The sequence below is a fragment of the Ananas comosus genome, linkage group 23 (assembly GCF_001540865.1).
Source record: "Ananas comosus cultivar F153 linkage group 23, ASM154086v1, whole genome shotgun sequence".
NCBI lineage: Eukaryota > Viridiplantae > Streptophyta > Magnoliopsida > Poales > Bromeliaceae > Ananas > Ananas comosus.
The window spans coordinates 3,668,894-3,695,529 of record NC_033643.1 but is presented as its reverse complement, the minus strand read 5'-3'; the positions used below and the strand labels follow the sequence as shown (position 1 = coordinate 3,695,529).

Sequence of the window (26,636 nt, the reverse complement as noted above, 5' to 3'; positions counted from 1 at the left end):
TCACCGCCCATTCATTTTTTTAGGGTTTTTTATTTGAGGGTTAATTGCATGCAGGTCCCCGCAAATATATTTAATTGCAAATCTATCCTTGTAAAGTTCAACTTTCATAAGTTATTCCTGCAAAAGTTCTAATATTTTCATATATGTCTCTGTGGTTTGTTATCGTTAGAGAACCGTTAGAAAACTATTTATATTTCCAACTTTACCATCACAAATATGTTCTTTCAAAAGTTATAACAATATAATATAAGAAGGGTAACAATGTCAAAAGTTAACTAGGGTAAAGCATTTAATCTATGGTTAACTAAACTTTTCTAACGGATTCTAACGCAGAAACATATCTGAAAACATTAGGACTTTTGTAGGGATAATTTATAAAAGTTGAATTTTACGGAGATATATTTGTAATTCACTATGTTTGCAGGGACCTATATGCAATTAATCTTTTTTTTTTATATATAGCCCCTTCAAAACTTTTTTTTTATAAATAGACCTAATAAATTTATATTTGTATAAATAATTCTCCCCTTATCACGCGAGTGCCTAGATGGCATTTTTAAATTGAACACAGTGATTCAATCACCGTGAATCATCATGTTCCTTTTTGTTTTTTTTTATTAATCGTAAGTTAAAAAAAGGGACTAAAGTGTGAATATAAATACGGTGGTTCAATCATCGTGTTCAACTAAAAATTACCAACGTGGCACTCGCGTGGCAAAGAAAGGGTCGTATATGTAAATATAAATTTGTTAGGATCATTTGTAAATTTTTAAATCACCGTGTTCAACTAAAAATTACCAACGTGGCACTCGCATGACAAGGAGAGTGCCGTATATGCAAATGTAAATTTTTAGGATCAATTGTAAATTTTTTGTAGGGAGTTAAATATAAAAAAAAATCTCTTTTTAGGGCTTTTTTACATTTAACTCTCAAAAATATTACGTAATGCTACATATACACCCCAAATGGGTGTATATATCCTACGCCCCATCTATCTAATGGGTGGGGTGTTTTTACTAGTCACTTAATGTGACTAATAATTTTTTCCTTGCCCGTTGGAGGGATGGAATGTAACTTGTACATCCAGATAGGGTGTATAATATTTTCCAAAAAAAATTAATAAATGATCCTTATAAATTTATATTTATATATATGATCTTTTTTTGCCACGCGAGCATCACGCTGCTATTTTTAAGTTGAACGCCGTGATTGATTAAATCATCGTGTTTAAACAAGGCAATTGAAGCATCGTGTTCATATTCACATTCTAAAGGAACGCGATAATCCAATCACTGTATTTAAACATAGTGATTTAATCACTATATTCAACTTAAAACACTTCTTAGGTGCTCGCAGGGTAAGGAAAAAGCTATTTGTAAAAAAACAAATTTATTATGACCATTTATAAAAATAAAATTTTGAAGAGAACTAAATGCAAAAAATTCCCTTTTTTGTTTTCCTTCTCTTGCTCCTTGTTTTGAGAAAAGGAAAAGCATGGAGTTGAAACACAATATTACATTTTGTAAATTCTCGGCCATTGACAACTGCATGTAATATTCTTTTGGCCATGGATTTTAGGGCATATTTGATTCAAAATAGTTATCGAAATCAAAATAGTAATAGGGATGGCCGGAATCGCAAACAAAATAGTAATAGGGATGGCCGAAATCGCAAACGAAATGATAAAAACAAAACGACTAAATTACATAAAATTTTCATGTCAATATTTGATTTTTTTACTTTCCTCAAATGTCATTTAAAAATCTATACTTTACCCTCTTGTAAAATGAAAAATATTTACAGGGGGTACGGTGTAAATTGTGATGACGATATGACCAATTTGCCTCTCACTATTTTCGTCTCCTCCCTTATCTTGCTCATCCGCCGCGGTTTGCGCCTCGATTGGCCGCGGTTCTCTCCATTTTTTTCTCCACCTGCTTCCCTTCTCCTCTTGTACCCTCGTCGTCCCTCTATTCCGGCAATAATAGGGAGAAAATCGATGTGGGCGTGGATGTAGAGGTGGGCGGGCAACGAGAGCGAAGGCGAGGCGATGGAGAAGGGTGAGGGGTGTTTGTGGGTGCGAACGAAGATGTGGGCGACGGCGAGGTAGCGGAGGAAGGCGAGGCGGCAAGAGGGAAGGCTAAGCGTATTTTTGGTATAAAAAATATATAATAATATTTTATAAACGGAACCCTAACGGGGTACTGATGGTAAGAGGTGAAGTGAATTTTTTTTATTTTATAAGAGGGCAAAGTATATGTTTTTAAATGACAGGGAAGGAAAGTGAAAAAGCGGGTATTGATATAAGGATTTTCTATAATTTAGCCAAATAAAAATTTATCTGGGAACTAAAATATTTGAATTCAAATAGTTATTAGTGAAAAAAAAAAAATGTATCTTTTCTCAATCACTTCGGAATCAAAGTTGTCTCCTTCTCTAAGGTGGGAGTCAATTTTGAGGGATGCGAATCCCTCCGGATTGGAAATTAAAATGTTGATATCTCAATCTAAATATTAACAACGGAAAAAATCTATTATGATTCTCATTCCAAGTCTCAAAATCTTCAAACCAAACATACCCTAAATATTCATCCATACTAAAGGGCATTTGGTTTGACGTAAAAGGAACCAAAAAATTATTTTCGGTATAAAAAATACTTTTTCGCTTGTTTTGTTATGGGGTGAAATTGAAGTTTTCATTTTCACTATTTTTTGGCAGAAAACGAAAACTCAAGTTACGTAAAATTTTTTTCATTCATTTTTTTCTACTAAACTAAATAAATATGATTTTTTTCCTTTCAACCAAACAAATGTTGATGAAAAACTATATTTTTTTTCTTACAAACCAAGCACTATAAAGCGTAAATATTTTTTTCATGAAAAAAATTTTTGTACGGTTTTACGTTTTGTTCAACGGACCCAAAGAAAAAAAACTTTGTTAAAATATTATAAATTAGTATAAAGTTTATTAAAAATATATAAATTTAACTTAGTAGTCCCATTAATTAATTTTCAATAAATTTATAAATTTCAAATTAAATAAAATTAACTTGAAAAAAAGAATTGGGGACCAAATAAAAAAACTTGCAAATATTAAGGACCAATATTACAATAAATCCAAAGTTTCTTAAGAGTAAAAAGGGAAAAAACAAAAGTCTCTGCCGTTGTTGGAGCTTCTAGGGTAGAGATGATTATATAGCTAATTCAAAATGATTCATATAACATAAGTTGCTTAAACTTTTATCTAATTTTTTTTTATTATAAATATTAGAATTTAAGACTGCAGAGAAGAGCAGTAGTTAGCGTCAACGAGCTGAACACGAGCGAGCTGGGTTGGCTCGTGTTTGGCTCTCGTATTCGGTTCGTTTCTGGCTCACGAATAACAAATTAAAAGTATTAAAAAACTTATCCATTAAATTTTGATCTAATAATTGAAGTTTTATATAGAAATGAGATTTTTTATAATCAAGTCGGTCTTCATATTTAAATTAAATTAACAATTAAATAATAAAAATATATATTATATATATAAATTATAGGAAAAACTTCAAATATCACCCTAGTGGCTTCGCACTTTCTCACTTTAGTACCCTGCGGTTTAAAACGTATAAATTTAGTACCCTGTGGTTTCATAATTATTTTTTCGTCAGCCTCTCCGTTAACTTTTCGTTAAATCAAATACAGAAAACTTTAGATACCCAATCTATAATATATTGAATATTTACTTTAGTACCCTTTTGTTTTAACTTTGTCACTGATCTAATCTAACGAAAAAAATTAGTGGAGAGAATTACAAAAAAAGAAAAATAAAATTACTGGGTATGAAAGTACTGATACACTTTAACTTACAGAATATTAAAATAAGAAAGTACAAAACTATATGGATAGTATTAAAAGTTTTTCTATTATTATATAAATATAAAATATGTGTATTCGAGCCATACAAGAGCAAGCTGACCACAACCTGTATTCGGCTCGTTTATTAAATAAACTAAAAAATTCAGTTGATATTCGGCTCGTATACCATACGAGCGATTCAATTTCAAATTCATTTCGAACCGAAGACACGATGGTTCGTGAACAGCGAGCTGGATTGCCAGGATTGCGACCCCTAGTAGTAGTAGTGTTGTTGCCTCTTCTTGACAACAAAAATGGCAGTTTTAGCGGGTCGGGTTGACCCGTTGAGCCGGCGAGTCGACCCGTCCTAACTCTTTAACGGGTCGGGTTTGATTCCGAGTCAAATGTAACCCGACCCGAACCGACCCGACCCGACCCGACCCGACCCGACCTTTTTCCTTATAACCGCCCCTCGAGCGCTCGCTTGTTCATTTCTCTCCCTCTCTCTAAACCCCTCTCTCTTCCTTTCATTTCCCCGTCTCGTCTCCTCTCCGCTCCTCTCCTCTACGCCCCCCCCACATTCCCCCCTCCCTAACCCTAATCGCCCTCCCCATCTCGTCCCCCCTCTCCCCCTCTCCCTCTTACCCCTCTCCCCCTCTTCCTCCGCCGCTTCGGAAGAGGTAGAGATTAGGGTTTGCGGCGCTGGAGGACGCTGGATTTGGTGCGGGACCTGTTTGTAGGGTTTGCTCCGCCCGACTATCCGCGATCTCGAATCGTAAGCTGATCCTCTTTTTGTCGCCTTATTTTTTTCTGATTTTTTCGTCAATTTTATCACTGATTTGTTGGTTCGTGTTTTTTGTGTTTGATTTCGTGTTTTCGATTGATATTGTATGTTATTTGTGCTTGATGGAAAATTTTGGGGCGATTTAGTGGAAATTTAGGGGGTTTTTTTTTCTGGAATTCGTACGTAATCAGGTGTTTTTTGCTCTGCTTTTGGATATCTATTTGTTTTTTTTGCTGAAATTGGGAGCAATTTTGGAATGCGTGAGGAAGGGGTAATGAAAAAGGCGTCGAGATGGAGAGAGAGGAATATGGTCGAGTAGGTGAAATCAGTCTTAGAAACTGTTAGAAGATGTTTATCCGCTTGAGGAAGGGGTTGAAACTTGAGATTGAAGTGAAATATAGGTTTGGGAAGCGTAAGATAAGGATCAAAACATATATCCTCTCCAATTGTGATTTTGTAGTTGATGTGGTGGATAGTTAGTTCATAGTTTGATTTCGATGTAGATGTCAAATGAATCCACATTTATTTCAGCCCATTAGTGGAAACTTAAATTGAACTGAAATTTGGGTTTGGGAGATGAAATAGAAGGATCGAAACATATATCCTTTCTGATTGTGATTTTGTAGTTGATGTGGTGGATAGTTAGTTCATTGTTTGATTTTGATGTAGATGTCAAATTAATATACATTTATTTCAGCCCATCAGTAGAAACTTAAAATTGAACTGAAATTTAGGTTTGGGAGGTGAAATGGAAGGATCGAAACATATATCCTTTCTGCTTTTGATTTCGATGTAGATGTCAAATGATTATACATTTAGTTCAGCCCATTAGAATAACCCCCTTTTTTTTGTCTTCTTAGTAAATTTAAGCATATAATTGTTGTTTTACCACTGCTTAATAAGTTCAAGAAAAGTGCTATTTCATGTTTGATTTGAATAGTTCTCATAAAGAATTGCCTACGATGCACAATGTTATTGTGGGAAATCCACGACTTTTGATATTAAGTTTGCTGTAAAAGATGGGCTAGCAAGTTTTTTTTATGCTAGGAATCATTTCTGCAATTAGAATTATTAAGACAATCAACTCTGTAGATTTACTGGATTTGACTATCCTGCACTTAGTATAGCTAGAAAACATTAATGAAGATGGATTGAGAGGTCCCAGTGGTTACACCTTTACAGGATCAAGGTACAAAGTCTCAGTGGGTAGAAGTTCATTCCTAGACCATGAACTAGATCAACCAATTGCCATCGCCTCATGTTGGATGATCTACACTTTGAGGTTCTTAACAGGATTGGGCACCTGTATGGCCAAAGGAATGGAATAGACATTCAAAGGTTGAATGAACTAATTGTTCTTCAGAGATGTGATTCGAATCGAGATTGAGTATGGCCATACTAGTCGGTGATGGTGCTGTCCGGGATTAGGTTAGTGCTTTTGCATTTATATTAATCCATCAATTTAGTCAACTTTCTAGTCAATTTATGTTCAGATATTGGGGGGATTTTATTTTGTATTTTTTGGATATTTAAAGCAAAAATACCTAAAAATTAGGAATTTTGCTTGCATTACAAAGTTTATCAGGATTAGGTGTTATTTAGTTCAGAAATAATCAGGGTATATGGAGAAGAAAATATTGGGAGTTTCTGCTTTTTCTTGCGAGACTCCTATTTCTACTCTTTCTCTTTTCTCCCTCTCAAGTTAAACCCACTGCCATCTCGTGTCCATCATCAAAACTGACGTCTTTGTACCTACCATTTTCGACACTGATCTACTACATTGTTGTATCTGCCATCTGGACGCTCTCGTCTTTTTTGCTCTGACAACCCCACCACACCAATAAGCCAACCCTGCAGCTTAGATTATACTTTGAAAAATGTTAGTAGTTTAGACTTCGAAAATTTTAACTTCATGTCTAAGTAAGGTTAGATGTATTTAGATTGGATATATCGCTTTACTAGATGTATCCTTGTGAAACTAGGATATTCAGGATTGTTAGAAATTTGAACAGAGTATATATCTCTCCGAGGGAGAAAATCCATAGGCGATAGAATATCCAGTGGGATATGGATTTATCTCCAAATGTCTATAAATAGAGCTTTAGGCATCTCATCCATTTAGTATATGTTATATTGGAAATTTGAGTTTCTTTTTGGTGAGACTAGGATTTTCCTTTATTCTTTTCTTCCTCTGCTCTTTGCTGCTGTGGGCTTTTATTCATTCTTTTGCATTGTTCAGATTGAAATCAAGTTAAATCTGTCATCTGAGATCAACAGGAAGTCCTACTTTTCCTGCTTCCATTGAACAAGATTCTTGAATAATGCACATTTCTTGGCTGAATAAGTAATTGTAGCATTCTAAGAGGCTTAGCCTGGACAAATACAAGCCTATTTTCTTAGTAGAGATGCTACTTTATTGTTAATCATTGGAACTGTGTGGTGTATCTTTGTTTATTTATTTTCCTGCCGTCCCCTTTTTAATTCTATATTTAAAAGATTTGTTCTTTCCTATCAGGCCATATCTTTCCAAGTAACATACAAAGATTGTCTCGTTGTTGATTGAATGCAATCATGGCTGATCGCCAAAATGGGAGCATGAAACCGGCTTCTGGGGGCAGCTCTGCTTCCTACACAATCAATCTTGAGAACTTCAGCAAGCGCCTAAAGGACTTCTATGATCACTGGAGGAAGTACAAATCCGATTTCTGGGGCTCATCCGATGCTATTGCGATTGCAACTCCACCTGCTTCTGAAGATCTCCGCTACTTAAAATCTTCAGCTCTCAACATCTGGCTTCTTGGATACGAATTCCCCGAAACCTTAATGGTCTTCATGAGCAAGCAGATCCATTTCCTATGCAGCCAAAAGAAGGCCAACCTGCTCGAAACCGTAAAGAGGTCCGCAAAGGAAGCTGTTGGCACTGATATTGTTGTACATGTTAAAGCGAAGAACGATGATGGGACTGCTTTAATGGATGAAATATTACAAGCTGTTCGATCTCAGTCCAAATCCGATTCACCCATTGTTGGTTACATTGCGAAAGAGGCCCCTGAAGGGAAGCTTCTTGAAACATGGTCAGAAAAGCTAAACGGGTCTTCACTACAGCTTGCTGATGCAACAAATGGCTTCTCTGAACTATTTGCCGTGAAGGATGCGATGGAGCTTACTTGTGTGAAAAAAGCTGCTTATCTAACCTCATCTGTGATGAAAAATTTTGTGGTCCCAAAATTGGAAAATATTATCGATGAGGAAAAGAAGGTTACTCACTCTGCTCTGATGGATGACACAGAAAAAGCTATTCTAGATCCATCTAAGGTCAAAGTCAAGTTAAAGGTGGAAAATGTTGACATATGCTACCCTCCTATATTCCAAAGTGGAGGTAAATTTGATCTTAGACCAAGTGCATCAAGTAACGATGATGAGTTATACTATGATTCAACAAGTGTTATTATCTGCGCGATTGGATCGAGATACAACAGCTATTGCTCCAATGTGGCGAGAACTTTTTTAATTGATGCTGCTAAGTCCCAGAGTAGAGCTTATGAGGTGCTTTTGAAAGCTCACGATTCTGCTATAGCTGCATTGAAGCCAGGTAATAAAGTCAGCACTGCTTATCAAGCAGCCGTAGCAGTGGTTGAGAAGGAAGCGCCAGAGTTGCTACCGAATCTGACCAAGTCGGCTGGAACAGGTATCGGGCTTGAATTTCGTGAATCGGGGCTGGGCATAAATTCTAAAAACGACCGGCCCATTAAGCCAGGGATGGTGTTCAATGTTTCCCTAGGTTTTCAGAATCTCCAAGCAGAGACTAACAATGAGAAGACTGAGAAGTTCTCTTTACTGCTGGCTGATACAGTTATTGTTAGTGAGAAACCCCCAGAAGTATTAACTGCTGCTTGCTCTAAGGCAGTTAAAGATGTTGCTTACTCTTTTAATGAAGAAGAGGAGGAAGAGCGGCCTAGGCCTAGAAATGAAGCGAATGGTTCTGAGGCATTCCCGTCTAAGGCAACACTTAGATCAGATAATCAAGAAATGTCCAAAGAAGAGCTGAGAAGACAACACCAGGCTGAGCTGGCACGCCAGAAGAATGAAGAGACAGCTCGCAGGTTGGCAGGTGGCGGGTCTGGGTCAGCGGAGGGCCGGGGCCCGGTTAGGACTTCGAATGAATTGGTCGCATATAAGAACGTGAATGATATACCCTATTCGAAGGAATTAATAATACAAGTTGATCAAAGGAATGAAGCGATTCTTTTACCCATATATGGTAGCATGGTTCCCTTTCATGTTTCTACCGTCAAGAGCGTGACAAGCCATCAGGATAATCGGACCTGCACTATTCGGATTATCTTTAATGTTCCTGGTACACCATTTAGTCCACATGACGCCAATTCTCTTAAATTCCAGGGCGCAATCTATTTAAAAGAAATCACCTTCCGCTCAAAGGATCCGAGGCATAGTAGTGAAGTGGTTCAATTGATTAAGACTCTAAGAAGACAGGTGGCTTCTAGAGAGTCAGAAAGAGCTGAGAGGGCAACTCTAGTCACACAGGAGAAGCTCCAGCTGGCAAATAATCGGATGAGAACAATGAGGTTACCAGATTTGTGGATACGCCCTTCTTTTGGTGGTCGGGGTCGAAAGCTCACTGGAACCCTTGAAGCTCACATCAATGGTTTTAGGTATTCATATTTCACTTAAAGAAAATTCTCCAAAATTTTGAAAATTCACAGGCAGTTCACATTTTTGCGATGGAAAAAAAAAACATTCCTGAGTAAGAAAGCTTCAAGGAATCAGGACTATGCTACACAGTACCAAATAATTAAAGAAAGTTACGAATTAGTTGAAGCCAAAATTGATTATTCTTTATGCTTGTAGCTATTTTATACTAGAACATGAAAAATATAGCATTTTATATTGTAGGGAAATTTTATCAGCCAATTAGTTCCATGTTTTCTATGCGATTCGCCAAACTTTTACCAATTTCCGAAATTTTCAGCTTTTGCGGTTCATTTCCTTATGCTGCATTTGTGACTATGCAGGTACTCAACCTCTAGACCTGATGAAAGGGTTGATATCATGTATGGAAACATAAAGCATGCCTTTTTCCAACCTGCGGAGAGAGAAATGATTACTCTTCTACATTTCCATCTGCATAACCATATAATGGTTGGCAACAAGAAAACTAAAGATGTTCAATTCTATGTTGAAGTGATGGATGTTGTGCAAACTCTTGGTGGTGGGCGTAGGTCGGCGCTCGATCCTGATGAGATTGAAGAAGAGCAGCGTGAGAGGGATAGGAAGAATAGGATTAATATGGAGTTCCAGAACTTTGTCAATAAAGTAAATGATCACTGGGCGCAGCCCCAATTTAAAGGATTGGATTTGGAGTTCGATATGCCCCTTAGGGAATTAGGGTTTCATGGAGTCCCTCACAAGGCTTCTGCTTTCATTGTCCCTACCTCAAGTTGCTTGGTCGAGCTGATCGAAACCCCCTTCCTTGTAGTCACATTAAGCGAGATTGAGATTGTTAATTTAGAAAGGGTCGGTTTTGGGCAGAAGAACTTTGACATGGCGATCGTGTTCAAAGATTTTAAGAAAGACGTTCTTCGAATTGATTCTATTCCGGCTACATCTCTCGATGGGATCAAAGAATGGCTCGATACTACCGACTTGAAATACTACGAAAGCAGGCTGAACTTGAACTGGCGCCCGATCTTGAAAACAATCATAGACGACCCGGAGAAATTCATCGAAGATGGTGGGTGGGAGTTTCTGAATTTGGAAGGAAGTGACTCAGATTCAGAAAATACAGAGGAATCTGACCAGGGTTACGAGCCGTCCGACGCTGAGCCCGAATCTGAATCGGAAGATGAAGCTTCTGACAGCGAGTCGTTAGTAGAATCTGACGAAGAAGATGAGGATGATTCCGAAGAAAATTCTGAAGAGGAGAAAGGGAAGACATGGGAGGAGTTAGAAAGGGAGGCGAGCAACGCAGATAGGGAGAAGGGGGACGAGTCTGATAGCGAGGACGATAGGAGGAGGAAGCCGAAGGCCTTTCCAAAGTCGCGTTTTACAAAGTCGCGTGTTCCTGATAGAAGGAATTTCAAGGGCCCGCCGTCGAAGAAGCCGAAGTTCAGGTGAAGGTGCTGGTGCTGCTGCTGCTGCTGCTGTTAGGTATAACTTTCTAGTTACTAGGTCTAGTAATTATGCCGTTAAAGGACTGTTCCGAATCCTTCTTTCTATTGCTGTAGATTTGTGTGCTCTTTGGTGGGTAATGTAAGTTTTAGCTGGTGGAGAACTTGGATCTTTTTCCTTCTCTGTACACCTGTGCTTCTAATGTCTCCTGCTTCTGTTAGAGCTGGTTGTTTTATCAAAAATTGATTTCTCCTTTTATCTTCTCTTTAATCGCGAGATGGTTGTTCCCTCATCGACGACGGTTATCGATGATCACCATTAAGCAGGTAAAATTCACAAATCATCGATGTTCTCTTTCAACGGAGTTGGTTGAATTATTTGTTTCCAATCTCTGTTGAGCATTGTTTTACCACATCTCACTTGGTCTCTGTATAGGCTAAATTGCATTTTTGGTCCTCTACTAAGGTTTTGAGTTGGCTGTGTCTTTCTAATTTGTAGTGAAGTTGAACGGCGGTGTGTCGATATTGTACATTACTATTTTATAGCGGTGAAACATCAGTATTTAGGCAATTAAATTGGACTATAATATTTTATTATAACAATTTAAAATTTTTGAGTTAAAAATTATAATAAATTAAAATTTGAAAATCAAAATGGTAGCCGAAATTCGAGAAGATGAAAGATGTGCTATTATATCATCTTTACAATTAATGTTTTGAGATATTTTTATTCTATTATCGGTATACGGAGAAAAGAGGTTCAAACGAAGATTCTGATTTTATTGTATTAAAATTTCAAGGTGAATCCAACTTATTCAAATTGGATTTTTTTTATTTTTTTTTTGGAAAGTTGGGCATCATTTGATTTCATTGGCTAACGTTGCTTTTTTTCCAACCTTTCAACTCAATTATTATTCCTCTTATTACCCGAAAAAACTAAAAAAAAAAAAGGAAAAAATATCACCCCAGAAAAAAATTAGAATAATAATTAAAGAAAGAAAGCTTGCGTGTCATCGGACGCTCCAGATCATTTGATCACATTTATCCACGACGCACGCCGACCTATCATCGGACGGCCACGATTGAATCCTCGGGCGAGATCGACGGCTCTCGCGACGGAGAACGTCACGCCACGCTATGATCTACAAGGGATCCCACACTTTTTAAAGGACACGTGTCATGCCATCATTCCGCGGCTCCAAAAAAAGGCGTGCCTTGCCTCGTGCGTCATGGGGAGTCATTACTTGTTGGTGCATGGGTCTATACAAACAATCCATCAAACCACACACACATATATGGCCAATTTGCATAAAAAATTCATTAGTTTTGAGCTTTTGAAAATGTAGATCATCATTTTCGATTTTACAGATTCGGATCGGATTTTTTACCGTCCGATCAAAATACCCTTCATCTCCATCCACCTCACTGGTATTTGCTCAGATACATATACCACAATGTACGGCTCCTGGGTGAGCATTAAATGCTCATCGAGTGTGGTTACACAACCTCACACTCACCGGAATGTGAACGAAATCGGCCCCACTTTGCTTCTAACGGAGCAGTCCGTTACATCTCTCCTTCATCAAATCTGGCATGAATCTCGGAGTAGATCTGATGAAGGGAAAGTTATGAGTAGTGTAGTTACTATACTCATAAGAGTATAATAGCTGCACTTATATAGAGTCCGGCTACTATACTTTTATGAGTACGATTACTCTCGTACTCATAAGTTGTTTTCGATGATAGAGCTTCCTAATCGACGATCCACACTGTCAAACATTATCTAGAGCATTTAAAACGTCCGTACGATCAAAAGGTCACAACCAAATTTTCAACATCTTTTGATCGTAAACGACTCGGTTTACTACTGATTTGTTTTTTAGGATAGATCAGCTTTCAAATCGATAATTGGTATTGTTGAATATGATCTAGACCATTTAAATTATCTAGAAATTAAATTTCAATGATTTTTTGACATCATTAACTGAACGATTAAAGGGTAACAAAATTTATAATTTTAATGCTCAATATGATGGTACGTTTCTCGTTTAACAATACAAAAATTCAAATCAACTAAACTTTTGCTAAAAAATTCTTTAAATTATTTGAAACAAGATCTAGACTCTAGATCTTAAATACATAAATTGTATTATCACTTTTTGAAGAATATTCATTTTCGGTCATTTATTTTTCTGTTCACTTGATGGACAAGAGGGCAATATCAAAAATACGTGAAATTTGATTTCAGACAGTTTAAATGGTTTAGATTATATTTAATAGTGTCGATCGTCAATTTGAAAGCTCTATCATCGAAAATAAATTGGTAGTAAACCGAGTCGTTTAGTACTGATAGTATTATAGCAAAACTCTCTCTCTCTCTCTCTCTATATGTGTGTGTGTGTGTATGGTTTGATGGATTGTTTGTATAGACCCACGGACCAACAAGCAATAACTCCCCATGACGTAACTGACCGTCCCTAAAGCAAGTGGCAAAGAGTTTAGTGGTTGGTACCTGAGATCCAAGTTCGAATCCTAGTTGATTCACACTTCCAGCTAAGTTTATTTCTAAATAAAATAAACGAAGCGGATAGCGTGCTACCTATCTCTCAAAAAAAAAAAAAAAAAAAAAAAAAAAAACTCCCCATGACGTACGAGGCAAGGCGCGACTTATTTTGGAGCCGCGGAATGATGGCGTGACACGTGTCCTTTACAAAGCGTGGGATCCCCTGCGGATCATAGCGTGGCGAGACGTTCTCCGCCGCGAGAGCCGTCGATCTCCCCCGAGGATTCAATCGTGGCCGTCCGATGATAGGTCGGCGTGCGTCGTGGATAAATATGATCAAATGATCTGGAGCGTCCGATGACACGCAAGCTTTCTTTCTTTAATTATTATTTTAAATTTTTTCCTGGGGTGATATTTTTTCTTTTTTTTTTTTTAGTTTTTTCGGGCAAGAGGGATAATAATAATTGAGTTGAAAGGTTGGAATTCAAAAAAAAAAAAGAAAAAAAAAAGGAAAGAGAAAATATCTAATTATAAAAAGTTGGATCCATCTTGAAATTTTAATACAATAAAATCAGATTCTTCGCATTTACAAAAGAGTGTTTGAACCTCTTTTCTCGGTATACTGAGTGGCGAGAGAATAAAAAAATCTCATAACATTGCAAAGATGCTATAATAGCACATCTTTAATCTTCTTAAATTTTGAGATTGCTATCACTTTGAGTCTCAAATTTTAATTTATTATAATTTTTAATTCAAAAATTTTAAATTATTATAATAAAATATTATAGTCTAATTTATACTAAAAAGGTCAAATGTAATGATAAAAAACTCGATAGCACCAAAGCCCTTAGTACTATCGATAGTATCCTAGCCGGACTTATACTATCTATAGCACAAAGGGCTTGGTGCTATCGAGTTTTTTACCATTAGATTTAACCCTTTAATTATTTTTACTCGTTAGATTATTCTATTTAACCAACCACTCACTCAACCCTAGAGGGCTTACATCATTCTAACCGCATATTTCTCAATCCAAGTGCTAAAAATTTGATAGCGCCAATAACTTGGTGCTATTAACAGTATTCTAGCCTAGTTTATATATATATATAAATAGAGTTGAGCTAGAATATTCTCGATAGTAAACGGAGCGTTTTACTATTGAGTTGTTTTCGATGATAGAGCTTCCAAATTGACGATCGGCTTCGTTAAATATGATCTAAACCATTTAAACTACCTAGAAATTAAATTTCACGCACTTTCGATATTATTCTTTTATTCATCTAGTGAACAGAAAATGAATGGTTGAAAATGAATATTCTTTAAAAAATGATAATAGGAGTCTTGTAATCAAGATCAAGAGTATAGATCTTGTTTTAAATAGTTTAAAGAATTTTCTAACAAAAATTCAATTGATTTGGATATCTTTACACCGTTAAACGCAGGCAAAATATCTCTTATCCATCATTATAAAATTACAAATTTTGAAAACCTTTGATCATTAGGCCAAATAATGTCGAAAAGAATTTGAAATTTGATTTCTAAACACTTAAGTGGTATAGATCATGTTCAATGGAGCCGATCGTCAATTTGAAGCTTTATCTCGAAAATAACTTAGACTATGAAAATGCCCCGTTACTATCGAGAGTATTCTTAGCTCAACTATATATAATATATATATATATTATATATATATATATATATATTATTATATATATATATATATATATATATATATATATAGTCCGGCTACTATACTCTTATGAGCTACGATCGCCTTCGTATCATAAGTTGTTTTCGATGATAGAGTTTCCGAATCAACGATCCATATCGTTAAATATTATCTAGAGCATTTAAAACTCTACAAATCAAATTTTATAATTTTTCGATATTATTACTTACGATCAAAAGCTTACAAAATTGACAATTTTTAACGGCCAGTATGAGATATTTGCTAGTTTAACGGTGAAAAAGAATCGGAATAGATTGAATTTTGATAGAAAAATTCTATTCACTATTAAATAAAGATCAATAACTCCGATCTTAAATTGAAGGATCCGATCATCCATTTTAGGATGTCTGTTCAATTTTAATCGTTCATTTTATACGCGCTTGATGGACTTTATAATGTTTTTCGAAAAATTACGAAATTTATTTTTCTAAAAGTTTCAAATACTCTAGATCATATTTAACGGTTATGGTATCGTCGATTCGAAAGCCAACATCGAAAACAACTTAATGAGTACGAAGGACTCATATACTCAAAAAAGTGTAGTAGCCCTACTCTCTCTTCTCTCTCTCTCTCTCTTCTCTCATATATATATATATATATAATATATATATATATATATATAAAATTGAGCTCCTATGCTTTTAAAAGTACCAAGTCATTGGTGCTTATAACTTTTCGGCCCTTGGATTAAGGAATGTGCGGTTAGGATTGATTGTGGGCGCCCTAGGGTTGAGTGGGGTGGTTGGTTTAATGTTATGAATTAACGGGTGAAAATGTTCAAAGATGTAGATCTAACGGTAAAAAATTTACAAGCACCAAGTGCTTTGGTGCTTTTACAAGCACATAGCCGACTCCATATTATATATTATATATATGGAGTCCGGCTATGGTGCTTGTAAAAGCACCAAGCACTTGGTGTTTTTGAATTTTTAGGGCCACATTATCCTAACCGCACATCTCTTAATCCAAGGGCCGAAAATTTACAAAACACCAATGACTTGTATTTTTAAAGTATAGGAGGTCAGATTATATATATATATATATATATATATATTCGATAGACTTCAAATTGCCGTCTCATACTCAACATTATTTTACTACAGAATATTATTTTTATAATTATTAAAAAATTTACATCACTATTCTATACCGTGATTTTTAATATTTAGCATTTTGCCACTTTTTTTAACCCACGTTTAGAGGTAATAAATTAAGTTAAAATTTACTCTGCTTTGTGTGAGTTCCCTTAATAAAAAAACACACAATTTGTGGATCTATAGACTCGGTCCACGGAATATATTCCCGCTACGTCAGAGGAGTGAAAATAAATCACATGCACCGGCTATTCTCCCCACACAGGAAACACTAAATCTGACGACTCATAACACCCCACGTGTCGCAACACCCTTTATTACCCTCCCCTTTCGCTCCTTTTCCCCTTCCCCCCCCTCTCTCTCTCTCTCTACCCCTCGCGCTTCTCTCTCCCTCCTCCTCCTCCTCCTCCTCCGACGCGTCCCCACCGCGGCGGCGATCTCCGGCCATCCTCCGGCGACTCCGCCCCCATCTCCGGCGCCGGCGATCCGCCGCCTCCCGTGAGCCGTAAGCGTTCTCGATCTCCCCCTCTCTCTCCCCTCCCTTCCACTCCCCTCGCCACCCCTAGGGTTAGGGCTTTGCTTCCGAGCCTCTACTGTTAGGGTTTCCCACGATCGGAGTTTGCCGAGATCAGGATCGTGATCCTCGTGTCCGCTCCCTATTGTCTGCTTCTTGCGTGTTGTTGATGATCTGATGGGAAGGATGGGGTTGTCGGATTAGGTTTTGGGCAAGATCGATTCTTTTATGCTCGTCTTATCTCCTTAATTTTGTGATTTTCGTGAGCAATGATGGTTTCGCTTGATAGAATTTGGATTAGGTCGTGGGTACTTGCTCAGTTTTTTTAGGGATTCATTTGATTCGATCCATAGCTTTGGGAGAAACTGGATTCTGTTAAATTATGGTAGAGTTATTAGTTGATCAATTTTTAATATGGTTTGGGCTTGTAGAAAAGGCGGTGACTGTCGTGGCAGCTACCATCAACAATTGTAAAATCTCTTTGAGCCAACTATTTGGTAGACTTTCCAGTGAGTTCTTTGGGTTTTGTTGATAATACTAGAAGCATCATAAAATCTTCATCTTCCTTATATAATTGCGATACCGTGCTATTCAAGAACTTCATGTGTTCGTGAATCTGTTTTTAAAACGCAATAATAGAGATTTCTGGTTTGAGTATTGAGTTATCAACTGCTAGCAATAGTGTTAATATATTAATGATAAGTTTTTGTTGGGTGATGCGACATTTATATTAGAATGAAATAATTAATTTTCCTAGGTATCTTTCACAAATCTGATTCTGTTTGCACTACGTTTTTATATTCCATCTCTAATCCAAATGAAACATGGCCGATTGCCCTTTCAATATAAGAAGTTATGGGGTGATGGTTTCTCAAGATTGGTGAGAAAAAGAATTTTAAAAGATAATAGTATTTTATGTCACCAGCACATTTACTTAGTCCCAATTTTTATAGCCGTTCATTGGAAAAATAACTTGGCAATTGATCGCATAAAATTGGGTGGCTCTGGCCTGGGAACTTTAGCTGGTCAAGGTAATAAAGTGGTTGCACCAATAGTGATGCATGTTATGTGAAGCATAAGTCTTTATTGAGTTAGAGAAGAGGGCCAGCCAGAAGAATGTTTTTAGGTAACCATGTATAGTTCACTGTAGAGGTAGATAACCTGTAAATTAATTAGAAGTTTGAATAGTCTTAATAGGTTGTTGATAAGGGTTTCCACTAGATTCTGGGATTTGTAATTGCCTATATTGTCTGAAACATATATTCACATCTTGTGCATCCTCTAATATTGCAAGTAAAATTTTCTCGTGTCTTGTGTTTGTTGAACTCATTGTCATTTTTTTTTTCTTTCAGCTTAAATACATTATTGGATGATTTTGCAAGCGCACTGTATCAGTTATGGCTTCAAGTCTCCTGACTGCAGATCGAAGGTTATAGAAACTAACCATCACTATTTCAATTTTATTTTTTTGATGCTTTATCTGCTTTTCATTGATTTCTTTGAAGATGAACTTTTCTATGCTGCTTGTTTACCATATCTTGTTCTAGGCCCCTGATCTTGTTAACCTACTTAATTTTTTCTTAGTTTTGACCCCTGTCCATGTTCAATTGTCCATTGTCTTTGGAAGGAAAAATCCATTCATCAGTGATTTCTATTATGTAGCACCTTCTTTTGTTAATCATGGAATAAGCTACTTGCTTCCACGTATGTGAAACGAGAAACAATTTCTTTATAAGAATAAACGGTAATTACTCTGACGCAAATTCAGATAGGGGTTGCACAGTAGGTTGAAACGCAGTATGAGCCTTTTTCTTTTCTATTTTGTCACAACTGTAATTAAAAAATAAGATAGAGCAATTAACATTAAGGGATAAAAAGGAAGGAAACTTGTTAGTAGAAGGGATAGATGGTGCATAGGAGACAACAATAAAGAATAGAGATATAATTATATAAACAAGAAAAGGGGTAAAAGGTATGTAGGCCTAAAGAAAGGTGTTATCAGCAAAACTATAGTGGAATATCTCAATCCAGTGCCATCGTGTGTGTGAATTATTAAGCCAAGCACTTATGGACTAATGTTAGGATTCTTATAATAAATCAGAATAGGAAACATATCGAAGATTTGGAAAGGTACCTACAGGTCCGCTTATTTTCTCTAATTGCCATAAAGACTTGCTGAAAATTGGAATTTTTTGGTCTCTTTTCTTTTCGTAACTCAATATTATCCGTTCCTAGAGGATAGAAAATTTTATCCTTTTTCTTCTATTTACTACAGAGTGGTTTCTTCGCGGAAATCCGGCATGACTGTTTTGGGCAAAGTTCCAAAGCCCATTAATTTACCCAGTCAAAGGTACTATTAACTTATGAAATAATATTTGTTATGTTAATTATTGATCGTCTATACTCGTTTCTTTTTCTGGAAAAATAATTAATTTTTATCATTTCAGGTTGGAAAACCATGGTTTGGACCCCAATGTTGAGATTGTTCCAAAGTGAGCCTTACCGTTTCTTCCTCTATACCTTACTTATTATTTAACTCTTAATCTTTTAATCTTCTTTTTCTTTAGCATTTTGTAATTTATATTTGAGAATCTGTGTGACCAATTCAATATTATCATGTGATGTGACCAATTCAATATTATCATGTGATGCGGCTTGTGGTGTATGCATTAGGGGTACGCTCACATGGGGTAGCCGGCCATCTTCTGCAGCATCAAATGCATGGGCTTCTTCAACAATATTATCACCAAAAACTGATGGAAGTGCTGGATCGCCTAGCCATTTTAATGATCGCCCAACTTCTGGAGGAAGTGGTACAAGGCCATCAACAGCTGGCAGTGAAAAATCCTCAGACCCTTCTAGTGTATGGGGTTCGAACTCACGTCCATCTTCGGCATCTGGATTATTGGCATCAAGTTACACTTCAGTTGCTGCTAACCGCCCTCGAAGTGCGGAAACAAGACCGGGTAGTTCTCATCTGTCTCGTTTTGCTGAGAGTTCATCGGAAAATACTGTTGCATGGGGGTCAACAAGAACGCCTGAGAAATTGGTATTTCTGCCTACTTTTATCTAGATTATTTTTGTGATTAGGCACTTGCACATTTGCAGGCTTCTGACATGTTCTGTAATTTTGCAGGGCTCCATGCCGTCAAAGAATACAGGATTCACTCTGAGTTCTGGGGATTTTCCAACGCTCGGTTCTGAGAAGAATTCTGAATCACATGTCCAGCGAGGTGCCTATTTTTTAATGCGTTCTCAATTATTCTAGTTAACTGTTATCTGATGTTTTATGTTAGTGTATGTTCACATTTTTTTGTCTAGTATGGCTTGCATATTTTGCATCTCATGTCGGCAGGTTTAATATATATAATTTGAGTGTCACAATGTGGACTGTTAAGGGCTTAAGGCTTGTACCACCTATTAGTATGGGTTTAGGTCATAGAAAGTAGCCTCCTAAGTAGGATTCGGTAGACTTCGTCAAGTCTTTGATAATTTAAGCTCACAATTTAGCTGTTCTGTAAATTTATATATGTAGCATATCATATTGCCCTAGGACTTTGAATTTCTCTTTATCTTTTTCTTGGCCATTTTCCACTGGCATTGTGGAGGTGAAATGTGTGAGAGCTGTTGCATTCACCAATATCTGTATTTAGTTTCATTATAAATTATCGATTTAAACTTTTAAAGGAAATGGTGTTTATATCTGAAAGTAATATATGCTTGAATCTGCTAAATATGTTTCTTACTTGTCATCTTCTCAGCAGGTCATAGCTCTCAAGGGCGTTCTACTTCCGGTTCTGGTATTGAGGCAACCTCAAATGAAGGTCTAGAAACTCCTACGGGTGGTGGGTTTCATGTCAGAATTCTTAGTTGTCAAAATTAGACTTTAGAAAATTGCACAAAGGGTCCTAAACTTTTTAATGTAATGTTAGGTCGGTCCCCATTCTTTCAATGGCAACTGGGTCTCTAACCTTGGCATTTCATTGTGATTTTTCCTTTTGTTCAAGTTGTGTACTAACATGGATGGAAATATCCATTTAATCACCCTCTAACTGCCATTTAAGTGACATTTGGACTTCTCATATGTGTATGTGTGCGTTTCCATCCAGTTTAACCAAAGGTATAATTGAAAGGCTAAGAACACAACAATGCAACAAATAGGGATACAAGTTTAACAATATAAAGGTAGGATCGAACTATAATCTCCTAACAAAGTTGGGAACCACCTGGTGCAATTTACTTCCAAGTAGATTTTCATTGGCACTTTACCTTCACTATTCCTGGTAAACTTATCAAACTTGCTATATGGCATGTGTTCTTTGTTTCCAGGAGATGGTAGTGTGAATGTGAATATACTGAAGACTGGAAAATACTCACCGGCGGGAGGTAATTCTCCCCAAAACAAAAGCTGGCAGAGAGAACCTCAGCAGCCGCAGCCGCAGCCGCAGCCATACCCAATCTTAGGTATGCCACCTCAGCAGATCGACACTTGGCGGCCCCCTCCTCCAACTCACCCTCCTGATACTGTTTGGTATAGAGGAGCGCCGCTTGGCGGCCCATTTAGACCAGCTATTCCACCACCTGGCGAACCATATATGTATTATCCTCAGTTCCAGCCTAATTTTGAAGCTGCTCCCAGGCCAGGAGTCAGACAAGGTGGTTATCACCCTAATAATAATGGGGAGACTTATCGTCCTCATTTGGCTCCCAATACGTTCATGGTTCCTAGCTATTATGGGTCCCCACAAGCTCCAGTGCCTTATGCAGGCTATTATGGGACCCCGCAAGCAGGTTTTGGCAATGCTGGGGAAAAAGAGGTTTCCTTTCAAGGCGGTCTTAGTGAATATCCAAATCAAAATGATAAGGTTAATCCAGAACACATTCAGACGAGAACAGTTAAACATGAGCCGCTAATGAACAAAGAGCAGAAGGAATCTGATCAACCTCATGGGCAATACAGGGTTTTGCTTAAGCAACATGATGCGTCGGGAAATAGTCATCATGCTCAAGAAAGGAAAGACAGGCCTTTAACACCTAATTTGCTACATACTGATCAGAAAGGTCTTCTCAAGGAACCTGGTAAATGTGAAGAGCGCCCCTCAAACAATGTGTCCAAAAAACAGCCAGAGTATCCTAGTCAAACAGATGAAGGCATTTTATCAGGGAAACCTAAAACCACTATTTCGACTGCACACGATCACCAAACTGTTACTAAGAAGAATGCTACGCTGATAGAAAAAATAGAGGTTTTAAACCATAAAGCTCGTAGTTCTGAGGCCCACAGTGAAGTTGGACAAGCATTGTCCAAAGATGACAAGATGAAACAGTCAAAGGTTTTGAGTTCTCAGACAGATCATCCTACTGTAGCTGGTAAAGGTCCTTACCATTTTCCTGTTACACTAATTTTTCTGTCATAAAAGCTCACAATTTAGTAATAGTAAGTTTTGTTTTTTCTGGTTTTCAGAATCTCAAATTAGTGCTGCAGATTCTAATGTTCATAGAGCAAGCAATGCGACAAGAAGAACTCAAGACAGTGATTCGAAGGAGTCGCATGATGCATCTGTTAGTGAGGCTCCTGCATCTCTGGACTTGTCAATTGATTACCAAGCACAGGTGTGGAGCCTTTGCTAATTTTCTACCGCATTTTGGTGGTCCTGCTAATCTTAGACTCTAGTTAATAATTCTTATTCGGTTTCCAAAGGTCCTTGAATACTACTAACTAATATTTGTTTAGAAGTTTTTTTTTTTTTTTTGAGAAGTTTCCTTATTTTCGTAATGTACTCTAGATTTTCATTGATCGGTTTTATTTGTTTAGGAATGGAATAAACATACAAGAATCTCATTTTACTTTATTGGTATGCCTGCAGTTCTCTCTTTGTGTGTGTGTGTGCACGCGTGGAGAGAGAAAAGGCTATAGGCAATTAGTTTCATTTACCTCATAGGATACAAGCTTGATACATTAAATAGGATACAAGCTTGATACATTAATAAAGAGTGCCTTATGTGAAAGATAGCATTCCTCCGAGGCATCTGGAGGAGGTTAAGGACAGGGCCCTAAAAGAGGCCCTACGACCTGGAGCTATAAGGGGGGCGTTCAGTTGTACATAAAACCGTGAAAAATAGTTTTCCGTGGAAAAAAAATCGGTGGAAAAAAAAGTTTTATGTTTTGTAGTATTTGGTTTGTAGAAAAAAATATTTTTTATCAACATTTGTTTGGTTGAAAAGGAAAAAAAAATTCACATTTGTTTGGTTCGGTGGAAAAAAAAATTAATGAAAAATTTTTAAGCAGCTTGAATTTTTGTTTTTCCGCCGAATATCGGTGTAAAACGAAAACACTCCATTTTCCACAAATTTGTAAAAATAGTTTTACATTTTTTTTTTTACGGCTAAACAAACACACAGAAAACAGTTTTTCAAGCTGAAAAGTAATTTTCTGTACTTTTTATGGCCAACCAAACACACCCTAAAGGAACAAGTAAAGGAAGGGCGACTAACCTCCCAACTTGCATCAGATAGGAACAATGGATATAAGAGAAAATCATGACCATTATTTAAGCAGTGTGTGATCAGTAAGCCATAGGTATTTGGAACTTTGAGCCGTACTAACATCATTTCAGAAGTAAAATGTTATGCCCTTTTTTTGTTTAATTGTGAAATAGGGAAAGATAGAAATCATTACTCGAACATCCACCATAGGACTTCATATGATACTAGTTGAATTGTTCCGGTAAGTTCAGGTGTTACTTCTCCTTTCCTTTCTATCTTTCTCTAATGAAGCATGTAGGAGTAAAATCTTTGTTGTGAATTTTGTTTTGTATTTATAAGCAGCCCTAATGTTGTATTCTGTTACCTTTTTCTTAGCGCACTAAAATGAAAGAGATAGCAGTACAGCGTGCGAAACAGCTTCAGCAAGAAGAGGAGGAACGCACGAGGGAGCAAAAGGCAAAAGCTCTTGCAAAGCTGGAAGAGTTAAACAGGCGCTCTGCAGCGGCAGCAAATCAGAAAAAACTAAATGATCCATTCCCAGAAAATGACGATACAACCCCTAAACAAGAAGCAAAAGCTGAAAATTCTGTGCGTGAGTCCCAGGTTGGTATTTTGCCTGTTCCATCAGCAAAGGCAAAATATACTGAACTCAAAAATGTTGAAGCTCCTACAGAGTTGCCCTTAGATAAAGCTCCAATTTCCTCGGAAGCTGTTTCTGACGAGTCAGCTGTTTCTCACGACAGCAGAGCTCCTAGGCATAAGCAGATGGCTTATAGGAAAAGGCCGAATGCCTTTGAAGAGAAGAATCAGGTTGAAAAGCCGATTATTTCTAATATTATGGATAACACTAAGAATCTCATCGACTCCAAAGTTCAGACACCCGCAATCGACAATGTGCCCAATAGTGAGGATCTCCCTATGCAGCAGAAGAAGAGAGGTAACAGAAATTTGAGGAGTAAAAACAAGTTGGATGATGCTATCGCAAGCTCTTCATTACCATCTTTGGCACCACCTACAGATGAGAAGACTGAAAAAGTTTCCTTTGAAAGCAACAAAATACCTTCCCAAGAATTGATTGCTGAAACTAAAATGGTAAATCAGAGCAACCACTCGAAATCTCAAGCCTTTAGGAGGACCACAAGAAACCAGCAAGGTGCTAGGCCTGTAGACAAAATTCATGGGAGCGAGGCTGTTATCTGGGCACCTGTTAATAAGCATCCAGAGACTAACGAGCAGTCTGAGGAAAGTAAGCAGATTAATACGAATATAACTAGCATTCAATCAAACGAAAAGGTTGGCGATGATATGCACGCTAGTGTGAAAACTAAAAGGGCTGAGATGGAAAGGTATGTTCCCAAGCCTGTGGCTAAAGAACTGTTGCAGCAGGAGAACTCTCAGAAACTTAGTTCTGATGCTAAAAATGTTGAGAAGGGCATTGCAGCGGATGTTTCAGTAGCTGCAAAAGCAGATTCAAATTTGGATACCAAAACTGGGGAGGAGAATAATAAGCCTGTTAATAAGCGTGGTAGAAAGCATGCTTCTTGGAGGCAGAGAAATCCAGCTGAAACTGCTCGCCTATCAAATTCCGACGATAATCTGGTCGATTCCGACTCTGTGCAACATGTTCACAAGAGTTCTGATCAGCATCAGTTGCATGAATCAGATGGCCAAGAAGCAAGACAGCTCAAATCGGATGGTTGGAGTACTACTGATACTAATTTATTGCCGACTGAACCTCCTGCAGTTAAGGATCAGGGAGTAGGATCTAAACAGAGGTGGCAGCAGATAAAGGTTAACAAGGCTGGAGGAAGCAATTATACCGAATCCGGTAACCATGCGATGGAAAGTGGAACCGGTGATAACACCCAAACTCGAACACCAGCCTCTGATTTGAATTTGAATTCGAAATCAGAGAACAAGTATTCTTCCTCCGAGCATGCAAAATCTCACTGGAAACCGAAATCTCAAGCCTATCCTCAGAGCCACCAGGAGAAAAACAGGCGTAACAAGGAACACTCTGGCGAGAGTAGTATGCGTCACAGTGAGAATGAAAGCAACCTAGCTCCAAAGGGTGATGTTAATGACATAAGAAGTGAGGCTAAAGTTGAAAATCCTTCAGAAGAGCAGATACATAAAGTACAACAAGATGCATCCACCAAAGCTCCAACATATGAAGCTGCCCAATCTGAACATCAATTTAATCCAGCACAACGCCGCAACAGCCGCTTCAGTAGAGGGCAAGAGGTGATCTATAGAGGGAGAGAAGCAAATTTCAGCACAAATGGAGACAAGCGAAAGAGCAATGCGCATTTTGAGTATCAGCCGGTTGGATCGTACTCTAAACCTGCTGAGTCCTCCCGACCAAACCCCAACCCTAATTTTGACGAAGCAGTCGAGGGGAACCCTCATTTTGGATCGAGGTACAGAGGTCGGGGTGGTCAGAGCCACTCACGACGCGGCGGCGGTCACTTTGTCAGGCGGGGTGGGGGTCCTGCCGTTGACAATGAAAATTGAGAGTGGTTCTTTATGCATTAATCGATCATATTGCGTCGCACTGTTACAAGTGCGAATTATCTCTAGTATATGTGCTAGTGAGAAATCGGAAGCAGAATAGAGTTTGGTTTCAGATTCGAGAAATTTTCCCATCAGTCCTGTTTTGGCTGGGAGGGGATCCAAAGCCTGGCCGGAAATGATGATTTCGAGAAGGACGGGTTCTTCGTTTCGTAGTCAGTTTGTACTTTGTTGGCTTTGGATTTTTCAGATGTTGTTGATTTTACATTTTATGCACCAAGGTTGTCATGCAGAACACACCGCAGACACTAAAAGCTAATGGAACTCTCTGTATAAGTTGGATTAATGGGTTTTGTCGCTCTTAATCCTTTCCTGAAGCTTCATTGTTTCTTTTGCTCTGAAATTTTTTTTTTTTTTTTTATGTGAGAATCTTCTTGTTCATACATCTAGGAGACATTTAGTTTCGACTAGTTTTTGTGTTCTGATTGTTACTGTAATTTTTATTTTCGTATGGATCTTGTCTAAAAATTAGTGCTAATGGTTTCTAGGGTTATTATTTTAGGGTTCATTGGAAGTTTGAGATGCATGCAATTGACAATATAACATTAGAGTTTTTTTTTTTTTGAGAGGGAGAGAGAGAGATAGGTAGCATGCTACCCGCTTCGTTTATTTCATTCAGAAATGAACTTAGCCAGAAATGTGAATCAATTAGGATTCGAATTTGGGTCTCGGGTGCCAACCACTAAGTCCTTTGTCACTTGCTCTAGGGACGGTCGGTAATATAACATTAGAGTTGGTATGCATTTAGATTGATTGAATGTGATGTATAAAATATTGCAACTATAAGAACAGTTTATTTAGATATATACCGAGAAGTAACAATAAACAAAATACAAAATACAAAATACAAAATATTTTTTTGTTTAAAAGTTGATTATGGAGGTGAGTATATTTTTTACAAAAATTATTGCTGTAATTTTAAATATGCATGCAATTACATCCGTAGTTCACTTGTAAGGGTATACACAACCAAATAAGTGAATAACTCCTA

At 37.4% G+C, this 26,636-nt stretch overlaps 2 protein-coding genes across 4 annotated transcripts; both read left to right on the top strand.

The window, feature by feature from the left end:
- LOC109727956 (FACT complex subunit SPT16) lies at positions 4,353–11,012 on the top strand. Of its 2 annotated transcripts, XM_020258193.1 has the most exons (4): positions 4,353–4,611; positions 5,803–6,048; positions 7,136–9,293; positions 9,654–11,012. In XM_020258193.1, the coding sequence occupies exons 3-4, from the start codon at positions 7,192–7,194 to the stop codon at positions 10,753–10,755; spliced, it is 3,204 nt and encodes a 1,067-aa protein (XP_020113782.1). In that variant the 5' UTR covers positions 4,353–4,611; positions 5,803–6,048; positions 7,136–7,191; the 3' UTR covers positions 10,756–11,012. The 2 variants fall into 2 exon arrangements, with proteins under 2 accessions (XP_020113782.1, XP_020113781.1); XM_020258192.1 differs by lacking the exon at positions 5,803–6,048 and having other exon boundaries at positions 4,354–4,611.
- Positions 16,427–25,973, top strand: LOC109727911 (protein MODIFIER OF SNC1 1-like). 2 transcript variants are annotated; one of them, XM_020258122.1, is made up of 10 exons: positions 16,427–16,579; positions 17,941–18,017; positions 18,864–18,938; positions 19,036–19,080; positions 19,262–19,637; positions 19,725–19,821; positions 20,353–20,433; positions 20,918–21,958; positions 22,053–22,201; positions 23,450–25,973. In XM_020258122.1, the coding sequence occupies exons 2-10, from the start codon at positions 17,986–17,988 to the stop codon at positions 25,586–25,588; spliced, it is 4,035 nt and encodes a 1,344-aa protein (XP_020113711.1). In that variant the 5' UTR covers positions 16,427–16,579; positions 17,941–17,985; the 3' UTR covers positions 25,589–25,973. The 2 variants fall into 2 exon arrangements, with proteins under 2 accessions (XP_020113711.1, XP_020113710.1); XM_020258121.1 differs by having other exon boundaries at positions 20,350–20,433.

Bases quoted from the DNA above. Each gene is read 5' to 3' on its own strand.
- LOC109727956 (XM_020258193.1), top strand. From the start codon at position 7,192: ATGGCTGATCGCCAAAATGGGAGCATGAAACCGGCTTCTGGGGGCAGC. The intron at 9,294-9,653 runs GTATTCATATTT...GTGACTATGCAG, and splicing joins GCTCACATCAATGGTTTTAG to GTACTCAACCTCTAGACCTG.
- LOC109727911 (XM_020258121.1), top strand. From the start codon at position 17,986: ATGGCTTCAAGTCTCCTGACTGCAGATCGAAG. The intron at 20,434-20,917 runs GTGGGTTTCATG...CTTTGTTTCCAG, and splicing joins TCTAGAAACTCCTACGGGTG to GAGATGGTAGTGTGAATGTG. The intron at 21,959-22,052 runs GTAAAGGTCCTT...TCTGGTTTTCAG, and splicing joins AGATCATCCTACTGTAGCTG to AATCTCAAATTAGTGCTGCA.